Source organism: Acomys russatus, chromosome 29 (genome assembly GCF_903995435.1).
Source record: "Acomys russatus chromosome 29, mAcoRus1.1, whole genome shotgun sequence".
Lineage (NCBI taxonomy): Eukaryota > Metazoa > Chordata > Mammalia > Rodentia > Muridae > Acomys > Acomys russatus.
In genome coordinates this window covers 47,569,621-47,584,722 of record NC_067165.1, presented here as the reverse complement: position 1 = coordinate 47,584,722, position 15,102 = coordinate 47,569,621, and the positions used below count along the sequence as shown (strand labels likewise).

The following is a 15,102-nucleotide window of genomic DNA, read 5'->3' as shown; positions in this document are numbered from 1 at the left end:
AAACACACACACGTGGCTTAAGAGGAAAGTAATGAATTTACCTTCTAGAGGTTAACTGCAGAGGTCTGCAAACAAACCAAAGACAAAGTAGAGAGGCCATGGAGCCACCCTCCCCACTGTCAACTGGGACTACTCTGCAGGTCAGGGTCAGCCTCCTGCTTAGGGCAGCAGAAGGCTCTGCAGAGCCAGTTCCCTCTCAGGATCAAAGCAGCTCTGAGTACATTTGTTCTGCTGTGCTGGTACAATAAAGCCCTGTCTAACTGTCTCCTGCTGCACAGTTGTTGGCCTCAAGGCCTCCAGGACCTGGCAGGAGCCCTCAGTCCTCTTCTGAGAGCTGAAGATCCTCCAGTTCATCCTGTGGTCCCTGAGCCAGTTGCCACAGTTCACTTGGGTCCACCCCTGTGTCTGGGTCTCCATCTACAGAGAAAGAAGAGGCTATATAAATTCTGCTATATCACGAAGAAGCCAGTCTTATAGGTTACTTACTCATCACTAATTAAGCACAGTATTAATTAAAATTATCAGTATGCTATAGCTGGCTGCCAGGGAATACAGAGCAGCTGGCCTGGTACCCCAGGGAGGGGCATAGGCCTGGCTTAGAGCAGTCTATTTCACAACAGAAACCACTTACCCTCTGAATTGCTGGTACCCTCTTCTTCATCCTCTTCCTCCTGGTCCTCTTCTTTCATTCCTTGGTGAGCCCCTCGGAACCCAGGTACCCCTGCAGAGGAAGAACCACAGAAGCACATACACCCCACCCCGTCCTGACACCCAACAGCAAGGCAGCATGAGCAGCAACACAGGAGTTGGCTAGCCGTGTAATCCCATGAGGACACCCACCGGGGCCACAGGTCTCAGCAGTGGTAAAGGTACCACTGGCCCTTTCTGCCACCTACATGGAAGCCCCAGCATGGTGAAAATTACCAATATTGAGTCCTCAGCTTAAACAGAAGGAAAGGGCCAATGAGTGGTATAAGAAACAGGTATAAGCCGGGCGTGGTGGCGCACACCTGTAATCCCAGCACTCGGGAGGCAGAGGCTGGCGGATCACTGTGAGTTCGATACCAGCCTGGTCTACAAAGTGAGTCCAGGACAGCCAGGGCTACACAGAGAAACCTTGTCTCAAAAAACCAAAAAAGAGAAAAATATAATAACAAGAAACAGGTATAAAGCTGGGCGTGGTGGCGCACGCCTTTAATCTCAGCACTCAGTGAGGCAGAGGCCGGCGGATCTCAGTGAGTTCAAGGTTAACCTGGCCTACATACAGAGTTCCAGGACAGCCAGGGCTATTACACAGAGAAATCCTGTCTCAAGACAAAAACAGAAACAAAAACAAAAAAACAGCAAAACAAAAGAAAGAAAAAAAAAAAAAAAGAAAAGAAAAGGAAAAACAAACAAACAAACAGGTCTAGGGCTAGAGAGATGGCTCAGTGGTCAGTGGTTTAAGGACCTGGGTTTGACTCCCAGCACCCACATGTCATAAGGCATCTGACACTCTCCTCTGACCTCTGTGGGCACCAGGCACACACCTGGTATAGACATACTTGTAAGCAAAAAACACATAAAAATTAAAATCAACACTACCAACAACAACAAAAACCAGGTCTGCCCACTAGCCAGATATGAAATACAAGCACACACAGAGCTCTTAACCATTCCCACCCCAGGCCCCACCTTTCTCAAAGAAGTCTGTGCTGTCCTCCCCCTCAGAACTGTCCAGCTCAAACAGGTCTTTTAATTCCTTCCTGTCTTCAGCCTTCCTGTCTTCCACTTTCCGCCTTTTGATCTCCGGGAAGTTCAGGTCTTCTAGCTTCAAGGACCAGAAAAAGAGAAGAACAGATGAAGGAAGGAAGAGGCCAAGAGAGCAGAGCTTAGCTTCGCCCAGTCTCACGGGAGCCATACACGGGACAGGTGCAGGAAACAGCAACTTGCAGGCTTCACACAAACTCACTGCCCCGTTTTTTTCCCCTCCTACCTCTGTTTCCTTTTCCAATTTCACTCCCTCAGCCCGGCCCCTTTTACAAGTAACCTGCTTGGCCACTTTCTACCAGGCCACCTTCCCAGACCCCAGCCATACCCGCTCTTTGCCACTGATCTCCAGCTGGATCTCACGGTCCCTCAGTTTCTTCCAGTGGCTGTAGTACCTGGTGAGAGGGGTCCCCTCTTCACGGGCCTGCTTCTCCCAAGCATCCTAAGGATTGAGTAAATTCAGGACCATGCTCATCCTGGAAAACTCTCAAACACATGCAACACCCTAACTGGTGACCTCAGGTAGCGTCACTCCAACCCAGATGCCGAGCCCAACTCACCACTGCCCGCTGGTCAGACACACTGAAGGTCACTCTCTGGCGAAGGGTTAGGATGTGCTCTGAGTTCTCTTGCACCTTCTCCAGCAGCTGGCGCATTTGCCGGCAGTAGTTGGCCACTTTGCACTCCCGGAGAAAAGATTTCAGCTGCAGAAAGGAAGGACGGACTCAGTACAGCCCCAGTGACCGGACTATTCCCCACCTCACAGGGGATCCAGGCAATGAGAAGCCACGTGGCAAACACAAGGAGACACAGGGCCTGCTACCAGCCTCTTACCTAGGTCTCACAAGCCTAAGGCCGTTCACTCATGTGCTTCTGAGTACTATTGCAGCGGCCTGAGAGGTGAGAAGCTGGACAGTTGTGAGAAACCATAAAACCCTGAGCCTGTTTGCTATTTTCATCTTAACTGCTAACTCCTACTCCAGATTCACACATCCATATTCCTAGGACCTTGAGCCCAAAACCAAAGGTGTCCTGACTACCTGACATCATCAGCCAAGAGGACATAGGGGGAGGGCACCGCCACATTATGCCACCAACAGTGATAGAGCACATGTGCACTGCTGTATATGTAATTTCGCCTTCATATTACCTGTGTCTATATATGAGCCGGATCCAGGTATGAGCAGCACCCTCACCCCAACGAGCCTGTGAGTAATGGAGCTAATAATCCCTTACCAGTACCAGACAGGGACAAGAGCCCCCTCCAATGAGAGGTGTGAAGATGACTGGGCTGAGGGCAAACAGATTTTCATGAGGGACACGGAAAGAGCTGAAAAGAGGGAGGGCTAAAAAAAAAGAGAGAGAGGGCTACATTTGACCTCTATGACCATCTAGGAAAGCAGAATGGGCACCAGACCAGCCCAGGCTTCCAGACTTCTATAGGTAGCCCTGGGTCATAGTAGGTTCTAGCCAGCCTGGGGAAGGGTCTGTAAATTCTTGAAATCACTGTTAAGTTACCCAGGCCTGGCCCAACTTTGTCAGTGGCTGATAACCCTTTACAAGTTAACTCCACAGTCCCCAGAGAGAAACTGTTCAAGCAACCAAGACAAATGAGCACCCTCTCCTGCACTGGTACCAACAGCTCTGGCTACTGTCTTGTAGAACTAAAAGAAGCTTCCCTTTTGTCCCTCTACACAAAGGCAGATAACCTACTAGCATATTGTCCAAGTTAGCCACAAAGAAGATGCCAAGGTCTGGATGGGGAAAGAGCGTCAGGTGTTAAGCACACATACCTGTAGGACAGTGGGCAGCACCAACTCTGGGAAAGCGATGCTATGGGCCTGGCTGTGCAGGTATTCCAGGATAAGGTCATACAGCTGCTCCAGCAGACCATCCTGAGGAAGCAGGCCCCATTTCATTGGATGAAGCAGCCCAAAAGCCCATGATCTTATATTTCACCCTTGCTGCTCAATCTCCAAGATCCGGGCTATAAAACAGTACTCAGTATCCCCCAAGCCACACCCACCTTTACAGGGCCTGAGATTAAGGAGCCATTGGTCTATGACTGCAGAAACCTCAATCTTAGCACTTGAGAGGTGGATCTCTGTGAGTTAAGGCCACCCTGATCTGTATAGCAAGTTACAGGACAGCCAGGGCTCTATAACAGAGATCTGGTCTCAAAAGAAACCACAGATGTTGTGTAATGGCAGCCCTACCTTGTACCCCAACACTCTCTGAAGTCCTTGTAAGCCAGCTAAAGCATAGCCACGGGCCTCACCCAGAAGGCCTTGAGGCCAGCCTCACCCGGTATGCCTTCTCCTGCAGGTTGGTGTTGGAGAGTTTTAAGATCACAGAGAAGTTGATGGGCCTGGAGCTCATTCGGCCTGGCCGTTTATTGAAGTCCACCTGTTGGAAAATCTACACACAGAGTGTCAGCCCAACCCAATGAGACCCTTCATGACCAGGCTATACAACTAAAGATAGCTCAAAGCCCACAGATGCCTCCAGGCCCTGTTCACCTTCCAGAGCCCCAAGGACTCTGGAGAAAAAAGTTATTCAGGCCTAGGCCTCAAACCGCTGCCTCCCAGGACCGTGGGTATAACCAGCAACAAAGAAATTCAGAACAAAGAGACAGGTCTCAGGGGAGAGACTGTGTTTTCCAAAACCCGGGAGTCTTTGCAAGCTATACACCACTGCCTTCCCAGGAAAAGACTGAAGTACGATCCTAGCCTAGCAGCCTCTTGGTCCAAGGCTGCCTCCCCAGCTACTAGAAGCCCACACACAGAGGGCAGGCAAATCAAGGAGACACATGTGCTGCAGAAGCACAGCGGGCTTCTACAGGAAAGCTGCCACAGGAGACTTCATGGAGCACCATGTTTCTGGCAGCTGAACCAGCTACAACAATTAATGATAATTTGGGGATGGGGGATGATCTTTATCTGAGCAAAGGGTGCTCACTAGTATTACTACCTATAAATTAAAGAAAGGGCGGAGACACCCTGTTGGCAGAAAGCTTGGTTTCAATCCGTGTAGTTCACTTTCTCAGGAAACAAGCATCTTGCATGAAGAGCCCAAGGACAGTGAATCAGACAGGGGTCAGAATGAGAGCTATGTTGGGCATGGTGGCACACACCTGTAATCCCAGCATCCAAGGAAGTAGAGGCAAGTGTATCTCTGTGAGTTCAAGGCCAGCCTGGTCTACAAACACAGAGAAACACCACCACCACCAGACCACCGCCACCAAAAAAGGGCTATCTAGGAAAACATGGTAATTGTGAGACTTAGAGAGACTCTGGGGGCCATAGCATTCCAGTCAGAAGTCACTACTGGCAGACAGAGAAGATGTGCTTTCCAAAAGGCACGTGTAACTCTAACCCGAGCTGTGCCTACACTCACCTCAAGAATGAAGGGCAAAACGGGTATGAAGGTGGCAGTGGTCTGCGACAGCAATGTCAGGGCGCGCACACAGTGCATGCGCAGTGGGTAAAACCGCGCAGTGGGCAGCAACCTGGAGAAAGAAGGAGCAGAGCCTCGTTAGGTAGCCAGCCCTAAGCAGCAGCAGCAGCTGCTGACTCCTCTCAAGTCACATGCTCTAAGTACAGGAGGGTCCTAGCCACTCCTACAGGGAGAGCACCCACGAGAACAGCACTGTAATAGTCACCAAACTCAACATGGCATGACAAATACTTGGACTTGGCCCTGCCCCGCCCACCCAGCTTTAACTCAGTTTCATTCACTCCTGCCACTTTTGGTCTCCACCCTTTGCCTTCTTGTTTTGTACCGCCTGCCTCCTTCCCTTCCCAGCCTGGTCTCAGTATCAGGAGAAAGCGCGAGAGGACACAGAGGCCCCCTCCTGGCCAGAGAGGTACACAGCACATTCGCAGCATGCCAAAAGCACTAAGAACTAGAACCTGCACAAGGGCCCAAGCAGGCTTCAAACAAATGGGTGTTACACTGTGGGCAGACAGGCTACTTACCGAAGTGGAGAGTAACCGCAAAGCCCTGCGACTTAAAATCTACAACCACACCATCTTCTCAGGCCCTTCTTCAAACACCACTAAAACCCAGACACAAACGCTCTAATATTTAAGGCGTGGCCACCCAAGAAAATCCTCAGGGTTAGGGCTTGGTTTTTTGAGGCAGGGTTTCTCTGTGTAGCCTTGGCTGTCCTGGACTCCCTTTGTAGACCAGGCTGGCCTCGAACTCTGTCTCCTGAGTGCTGGGATTACAGGCGTGCGTCACCATGACCAGTGCTAAGAAAATTCTTTGCACAACACAGCTCACAGAAGCCAGCAGATTAGAAACCTCTGCTCTATACCGAGAGTACTGTCAATACCCTGAGGAACTTGCTGCCCCCAACCCACGGGATAATCTAACAAGCCCTATCCTTGAACTCACTTGATGCAGCCAATGATGATCTGTGAGAGAGGGTAGATTAGGGGCTGCAGGACCTCGCTGGAACCAAGGGTACTCAGGACTCGGCACCATAAGTAGAGGCAGTGCACATACTGCCAGTTGTACACAGACTGGTATGTCTCCTGGTGAGAGTGGAGTCCACTTTAAGGGCCCGTTCTTCCCAGCCAGAATCACCCAAAGCCTCCTCACAGAGTGCTAAGCACTCTTCCCCATAAAAAGTGGCTTTGGCATGCATTAAGGCCCTGGGTGTGGCTACTGGCTTGGAAAGGTCTGATCATGTACCTTCTTGCCTGTGGTCATGGCATTACGCAGGTGGACTGCAAGCTGGCGGATGTAGAGGAAAGCATGTTGATAGGAGATGCTGGGATCCAAGGCAAGCAGTTCAGTCAGTGTCCGTTGCATGAAGCTTATGAGAGGCAGAGTACTGGGAGAGGTGAACTTGCAGTTTCTCACATACATGATGTACATTTGCTAACAGACAAACCAAAGTTAAGAGCCACCTGAGCAACCATTGCTCAGTTCCAAGCCAACACCTAGGCCTTTCCACCAGAACTGCGGTCCCAAATGACAGCAGAGTCATTCCTTGTATGGTTCCCAGCACCCCAAAACTATGATGTTTCTCAGCCTACACACTTTCACCCACCAGACTCAGGCATATAATCTAAGATATGCAGAAGAGAGGAAGGCGTATGATAAAAGAGGGATAAGCTAAGGACTAAGCAAGGACAAGTCTGAAGGCCTAGAAAGGAAGCAGAGGAGATGCTGAGTCTACACAGTAGGGCTCCAGGGTTGCCCATGTGCAGGAGAGCCACCCCAGGCTTGCAGCTGAACATCGGGGTCTGATCTTGGTGTGGACTCAGACCTGTTCCTATTTTCTAGGTATAACATTCTCATCCCTAGGGGAAAAGAGCCTCCCTCCCCCACTGTCCAGAAGACCACGGATTCTTGTTCCCATCACCACCCTATTTTCCTAGTAAGGAAATTGTCATCAGTTTGGTGTCAGGTCCCAATAAGGACCATAAGACACAAACACCATTTGCCAGGTGCTCAGGCTGATTGATTCCCAACACAGACCTTAATGAACAAGACAGAAGACCCAGCTGGGCGGTGGTGGCACACGCCTTTAATCCCAGCACTCAGGAGGCAGAGGCAGGCAGAGTTCAAGGCCAGCCTGGTTTACAAAGCGATTCTAGGGCAGCCAAGGCTACTCAGAGAAACCCTGTTTCTAAAAAAAAGACAGAAGACCCATACTACCTTCAGGATGGGACCAAGGAAAGATTCCTTCTTGTGCCGGCAGACTCTAATGAGTACCAGGAAGGCCAGGACCCGCAGAGACTCTTCACCTGTACTCCACAGAGCCACCATTCTCTGAAAAGAGATACATCACTGCTTTTCCTGGCCTAGGACCCTCCATGGCTAGCTGGCATGCCTCAGTGGACCTGCTGTTACTAACTGTTTACGATAATTACAATTGTGTATTACCAGTTAGACAATTAAACTCATGGCAATGTTTGATACTAGTTAATACTAGTTTCTTAGATTGACAAAAACAATTCAGATAAGATAGATGGTCAGCCGGGCGTGGTGGCGCACGCCTTTAATCCCAGCGCTCGGGAGGCAGAGGCAGGCGGATCGCTGTGAGTTCGAGGCCAGCCTGGTCTACAAAGTGAGTCCAGGACAGCCAAGGCTGCACAGAGAAACCCTGTCTCGGGGAAGAAAAAAAAAAGATAGATGGTCTTCAAAATCCTCAAAAATCTATAGAATATGGCTTTTAAAGTTTTTATTACATTAAGGCCTTTTCACAATAAGATAGGCCTGATCCTGACAGCACCCTATTTTACTTCAAAGAGCATCAAAGGCTTCATATGTGGCAAGCTAGCCACTGGGTAAAAAAATGGCCTTGCATCAATTACAGACAGAATACTGTCCAGACTGGACAAAATGGTTGCAAGAAGGTCCACTGCTGAGCTTTGTCCCCCTCGGCCCCCTCCGCCACTTCCCGCCCGCCCCCAAGACAGTGTTTCCTGCTGAGCTTTGTAAGGACAAGGTAGGCAAGTCCTTTATAATTCCTGCTCCACAGAAAACTCTGTCAAATATTCTGAGCCAGAAGGCTGAAGATGATGCTCCAACGTTAGGGAAAAATCTGGGGGACCTGTCCAGGCAGCCAAATATCTCTGTCCTATACTTTTGGAGCTACTTGCCTGCATTTCCTATATATTTAGGTAATATTTATTCCTTCTTAAGGTTGAAGACTAAATAGTTAAACTTAAATTGTTTAGGATAGAAATTAATAGATAATAGAATACTTTATCCAAGGGTTTACAAATGTAAATCTTACATAATAATTTTAATTTTTATTATTACATATAATTTGTTATTATAAGAAAAAGAACTTTTTATTAGACTAAAAGGGGATAGATGTAGACATAAGGTTATTTTATAATTCAAATGTTGATTTCTGTACCCTCCCCACCCATATTTGGTTGTAATCCTTGTTCTGAGAATCTCATGTCTCAGTATAAATTCTGCCCCCCCCCCAGCTATCCCCTGATATGCCAATAAAGTAGCTTACAGCCAATCGCTGAGTAGGGAAGAGAATAGGGCTGGACTTCCTGCCAGCCAGGGGAGGAGTAGATAGAGGAGGAAGTAGGGGATTCAGCCATGGGAGAGGTCCAAGAGACATCAGGAGAAGGAGCTGAAGCAGGAAATCTAGAAAGTGAAGGTATCTCTGGGATGTACACTGGGAGGAAACCAGATTAGCTTAGCAGGTAGTGGTGGTGCACACCTTTAATCCCAGCACTTGGGAGGCAGAGACAGGTGGACTGCTTTAAGTTCAAGGCCAGCCTGGTCTACAAAGCACATCTAGGAAAGTCAAAGCTACACAGAGAAACCCTGTCTCGAAAAAACAAAAAAGGGCCGGGCGTGGTGGCGCACGCCTTTAATCCCAGCACTCGGGAGGCAGAGGCAGGTGGATCACTGTGAGTTCGAGGCCAGCCTGGTCTACAAAGTGAGTCCAGGATGGCCAAGACTACACAGAGAAACCCTGTCTCGAAAAACCAAAAAAAAAAAAAAAAAAAAAAAAAAAAAAAAGAAAAAACAAAAAAGAATAGAGTAATAACTGCCCAGTTATTGTGTTGTGAAGCTTATAATTAAACACATATGAGTCTCAATTGTTTGTGTGATAGTTGGGTTAAGAGAGAAACTGAAAAACACAGTTTTATAAAAACAACCTTAACAAACATACCTTGAGCAACATTCGGCACTGCTTAGGAAAAGTGAGGTAGTAAGGAACCAAGCTGCTGACATGCTGCAGGACAGCTGCAGACACTGTGGCTTCAGCCAGAGAGGCCACCAGCTGGAGGAGAGAACAATGAGGCCCAGACTCATTCTGGCCTAAGAAAGCACCCGACTATCAGACCCTGGGGTTCCTTACCCACCGGAACAGTACCTGCACAACTACACTCAGGTATGTCTTGGCATCCACACGGAGCTTCCCCCACAGTGGGCTACTAGATGGCAGCAGCATCCTGCAGGGAATACACCCACCCCATTCCTCAATCCAGATACAAGCCGCCCAGGCACAAGGGCATACAGCCTAACCCCATATAAAAAGGCTGAGGGGCTCCTTACAGCTGGTAGATGCAGAGGCTTAGCTGTACTTTCTTGAGCATGGCCCACAGTGACAGCAGCAGGAAAGCAACACCCAACCCTTGCACAGGTCACCAACTTGGCCAGAGTTCATAACAACTGCCCTCTAAAATCCTAAACTATCTTCCCCAGGACCTTCTCAGACCTATTCCTCTTCTGAGTCCCTGTAGCCCCAACCCTACGACCACAAGCATCCATGGTTATGTGTCTTAGGCCTACACATGCCACTCACCATAAAGAATGTGCTTATGGCCGGGTAGTGGTAACAAGATCTCTGTGAGTTCTAGGCCAGCCTGGTCTACAAAGAGAATCTAGGACAGGAGTGCTACACAGAGAAAGCCAGTATCAAAAAACCAGAAAAACAGGACTGGAGCTGCCTTAGAGATTAAGAGCACTGACTGCCTGCTCTTCCAGAGGTCCTGAGTTCTATTCCCAGCAACCACATGGTAGCTCACAACCATCTATAATGTGATCTGATGCCCTCTTCTGGCCTGCAGGTGTACATGCAGGCAGAGCACTGTATACATAATAATTAATAAATCCTAAAAAGAAAAAAGAATGTGCGTATATACTCAATTTCACCCTAAAACTCCAGACCCGTAACTGCTAAATAACTGGACACCTGGCAACAGCAATAATTCCTGTGAGTTTTATGCCTTATTCCTCAGTGTCTGAATACTTAGCACATAAGTGTTTACCAAAAAAACAGGGCCCACTAAAGATACCCCACTGTGTAGATACTTCCTCCAGGTATCCAAACCTACACCACCTTGTCTGTGGGACACCTCAAGCACCTTATCCAATTTAGGAGGCAACGCTTGTTTCCAAAATCTCACTTGTCCCTCCATAATCACTGCTCCCCAGAGTCTGGCTACATTAGCCATTGACAGGCCACTCAGGCTTCTGCACAACCATCTGGCTTATTCTCTACCCTGCCCACCTGTGGGTGTCCCTGCAGCTTCGTTCTGTGCTGCCTCCACATGGACACGTCTTGTCAATGCATCAGCCAAGTGCCACCACCTGTCATTCGGGTTTTGCTCTTCTGTATTGACTACCTCAAGACACGGCGGCAATATCCACTCTCAGCTCCACCATGACCCTCTCTACTTACTAGCTGCTGTCTGTGCTTCCTTAAGACCTTCTGTGATCTCTTCTACCCCACCAGTGACAGAACCTTGCCCATCCCCTCACCTGCTGCTATCCTTTAGTGTCTTTCCAAACAGCAGCTTCTGAAGGCAACCAAAGAGGTCTCTAATGCAGAAAGTAACCAGAGCATTGAACACTGTAAGGAATAAAAGTGTCACTCGCCTGTATAAGGGACATAGGAGTCACAGTGGAGGCTGCCCAGGTCCCCTGGCCCCAGCTTACCAGCACTATCTGTGACCTGGAACCTGCAAGTCTCGGCAGCTTCCTGGTCTCCTTGAGTGGTGGCTACAGCTGCTCGGAATGCCTGCACAACTTCATGGAACAGTTTGGGAGTAAGGTGGCGCTGAAGGGACAAGAGATCAAGATCACTACGAGAGCAGTACACAGCATCTGTCTCCAGCAACCTGCTCCAAGTTGAAAAGATGTTCCTAACCCACGAAGTCAGACCAAGAGCAACAGTGGGGCTAAGATCACTGAACCCCGAGCCAGCAAAAAAAAGGCTTTGAGCCTATAACCCACTTAGATAAGCAGAACCTATCTCAGGAGCCCAGGAGGAAGGAGTGAAAACCTGTATTACAAACCTGTTCTAGAAAGTACATGGGAATTCTCCCTTTTCATCCCTTCCCTGAGAAATCAATGTGAGAGCCAAGCACAACATCTGAAGTCTGGGAAAGCAAAGGCAAGGGAACCGCAGCAAGTTTTGAGGACTAGAGTTCAAGGTCAGCCACTAGGGTGATTTACACAGTGGTCTCCTGTTGTTTAAAAAAAAGAAAAGAAAAGAAAAATCCCAAAAGGCTGGGCGTGGTGGCACATGCCTTTAATCCCAACACTTGGGAGACAGAGGCCAACCTGGTCTACAAATCGAGTCCAGGACAGCCAAGGCTACACAGAGAAGCCCTGTCTTGAAAAAAAGAAAAGGGGTTTCTTTATAAATTACCCAGTCTGGACTGTAAAGATGACTGCTCTTCACGATGACCTGGGTTCAACCCCCAGAACTCACATGGTGGCTCACAACCATCTGTTAACTATGAATGTGGTACACCAACACATATGCAGGCAAAACAAACATACACATAAATAAAAACTAAAAAAACAAAAACCAAATGTACCTACTCTCTGGTATTCTCTTACAGCAACGGAAAATGAAATGAAACAAACTATGGACCCACCCACAACGGGCAGGATCCTGAGAGAGACTGAGAACACTGTAACTAAGGAGATTCAGCTGGAGGACCCTGGCACTCAGGAAGACCCTTATTCTGTACCTCCCAGAAATGCACTCCTTTCACCTACAGTCTCAGATACCTCAAATGAGGCGAGGCTAGAGAACCCTGCTTGTGGAGATGCAGCCACCCAGATCATACCACCTCTTACCATTGCCCCCTGCTTCCATCTCTCCACCATGGCCAGGGTCACAGGTACAGGCTCATTCTTCTTCCTCTGCAATCCTCTGGGGAATGTGTCACTGTCCTCTCCGCCATCCTCCTCTGCCTCACTTGCTTCCTGCATCAGACACAAAAGGATGAAGCTGGGGCAGGGTACAGAAGTCATAGGATAGGTGCCACATTGCCCATGTCTGCCACATTTCACCTCCAGCATGTCTGGCAGGGAGTGGAACTGCTCTTCTTCTTCCTCAGAGCTGTCTGAATCACTGAAGTCCAGTAGGCTCTGGTCATTCTCCTGCAGGAACTTGTAGAACTCAGGGTCTCTGTCCTTCAGCCGAGAGAGCTGGTTTTTGTGCTCAGAAGCACGCCCCTTATGCAGGCTGATAAAATGAGTGTCAGTAAGGCCAGCGAAAAACCAACAGGGGAAGGAGTTTTTTGTCCTTCCTTAGCAAATGAAGCCATGATATTAGTGAGTATCACTAATTCACAGTGAGTACCAATGGACAAGCAGGAGAATTTTCTGGAGGTTAAATCATCAGGCTCGTCTTTTCTCCATACTCCCATACAGAGAGCACCTCTGACACTGTTTCAATACAATCATTTCAAATTCACCATGTGATCAGAGCACCCCAGACCATGCTCACTGCACTGCTGTAATCTTCCATTATTTCTCCTAAGGGAACACCTCCAAATCGTGTGTGTGCTGACCCTTAAAACTCTCCATTTCCAACCCTGCGCCCACAACAGCCCTGGCGACGCCCTCTTGTTACGTAGCATCACTTCACTGCTCAGCCCTGAGGCAGAGTCAGAAGCCCTCAGTATCACTCTCAGCAGCCTTCCTGGGTTTGTTCTACCACAGCTGCGCTCTACTCTAATTTCTCAAAGGCTGTCCACTTTTTTGTTTGTTTGTTTTTGAGACAGGGTCTCTCTGTGCAGCCTTGGTTGTCCTGGGCTCACTTTGTAAACCAGGGTGGCCTCGAACTCTGAGATCCACCTGCCTCTGCCTCACTGAGGGCTGAGATTACAGGCGTGCGCCACTGACTGGCTGTCCACTTTTCCTTTGCAGTTCCCACTCAAGTTGTCATCATTTAATATAAATCCCCGCCCCCCCATCTCTGCATCCCGCCTAGAGACCTTGTCTGCTCTGGCAAACATACCCTCCAAACTCCATTTTCCCCTTCCACCCATAGTGACTTTTCCTCCAATGCACGCTGCCCAATGGTTTATCCAGGACCAAGTGCTTTTCTTGGTTTAAAAAAAAAAAAAAAAAAAAAGCCAGGCATGGTGGCGCACGCCTTTAATCCCAGCACTCAGGAGCGCTGTGAGTTCGAGGCCAGCCTAGCCTACAAAGTAAGTCCAGGACAGCCAAGGCTACACAGAGAAACCTTGTCTCAAAAAACAAACAAACAAGCAACAACAACAACAAAAGCCAGCCAGGCAGTGCACGCCTTTAATCCCAGCACTTAGAAGGCAGAGGCAAGCAGATATCTGAGTTCGAGGCCAGCCTGCTCTACAGAGTTCCAAGACAGCCAAAGCTACACAGAGAAACCCTGTCGAGAGAGAGAGAGAGAGAGAGAGAGAGAGAGAGAGAGAGAGAGAGAGAGAGAGAGAGAGAGAGAGAGAGAGCCTCCTACACTATCTTCCAACGCAAAGACAGCTGACCCATAGTTCTGTGCAGCAACGTGGGACCGAAGAACTACTGGAAGTAGATCGCCTTGCGGCGGGGCCGGGCTCTCACCTGGGTGAGGTGCGCGTGCTCCCTTGCTCCTTAGAACGGACTCTTCGCTCTTCTTTCTCCTGCACAGCAGCCTCCTTGGTGTCCTCCAGCTCCGACTCCGACCCGGACTCAAAGCCCGAGGCCAAGAACTCGTCTACTGTCAACTCCGCCAGTCGCCTGCGGGTTACATCAGGTCAAGACCTCCGGCCGCCCGCCAGCCATACTTACAAACGTAGAGAACTCCGAGAGTGAGGGCTGCCAGGGATCCGGCCGCCCACTTAATCAACTCACCTCCTGGGAGAGCCAGACACAGCCATGATACTCAAAGAAGCATGCAGCCAACTTCCGGGCCCAGAATGCCTTGCGCCGCCAGACTTCCTCTAGCAAGCCCCGCCCATCGTAACCGTGCCGGTAGCTTTAAGGTTCTCACGCATTAATTCTGGCAGTCCCTAAGCGGAAGGGTGCCTTTGTCCTCTTGGCGCGACAGGTGTGCTAAGCAGCGATTTCCGCACGAATTAACGAGTACGGGCTGATCGACTCTCACAGCTCAACGCCCTTCATAAAACACAGTAACAACAGTTCCCACCCGGGAAATACAAGGCTGGGCTCTGCCCACTTCAACCAGAAAAGAAAAGGAAAAAAAATTTTTTTAACTAGGGACTGGCCTTTAATCCCAGCACTCAGGAGGCAAAGGAAGCTGAGTCTCTTTGAGTTCGAGGCTAGTCTACAGAGCGAGTTCCAGGACAGCCAGGGCTACACAGGGAGACTCTTGTCTCGAAAAGCAAGATACATACATAGGTAGGTAAGCAGACAGACCGGCCAGGGGCTGGATAGAGATGGCTTGGGCTTAAGAGCACTACCTGCTCTTCCAGAGGACCGAGTTTCCGTGCCCAGCATCCACAGGGTGCTGTCCCAGGAAATCTGATTCTCTCTGCAGGTCTCCACAGGCACTGCACGCATGTAGTTAATATAATAATACACAAACAGCCAAAACACCCATACAAGTAAAATAAAAATATCTTTTTCATGTCAAGGGATGCC

At 49.1% G+C, this 15,102-nt stretch overlaps 1 protein-coding gene across 1 annotated transcript; it reads right to left on the bottom strand.

Annotated features, from left to right (window-relative positions):
* Positions 1-17: 17 nt before the first annotated feature.
* Positions 18-12,757, bottom strand: Noc2l (NOC2 like nucleolar associated transcriptional repressor). Its single transcript, XM_051171127.1, has 17 exons — positions 12,550-12,757; positions 12,334-12,462; positions 11,182-11,302; positions 11,005-11,095; positions 9,614-9,692; positions 9,410-9,520; positions 7,420-7,533; positions 6,448-6,636; positions 6,148-6,287; positions 5,146-5,257; positions 4,054-4,167; positions 3,543-3,644; positions 2,310-2,453; positions 2,078-2,191; positions 1,675-1,810; positions 632-721; positions 18-417 (listed from the first exon to the last, which is right to left on the bottom strand). Exons 1-17 carry the CDS (start codon positions 12,556-12,558, stop codon positions 317-319), a joined length of 1,896 nt encoding a protein of 631 aa, XP_051027084.1. The 5' UTR covers positions 12,559-12,757; the 3' UTR covers positions 18-316.
* Positions 12,758-15,102: the final 2,345 nt, after the last annotated feature.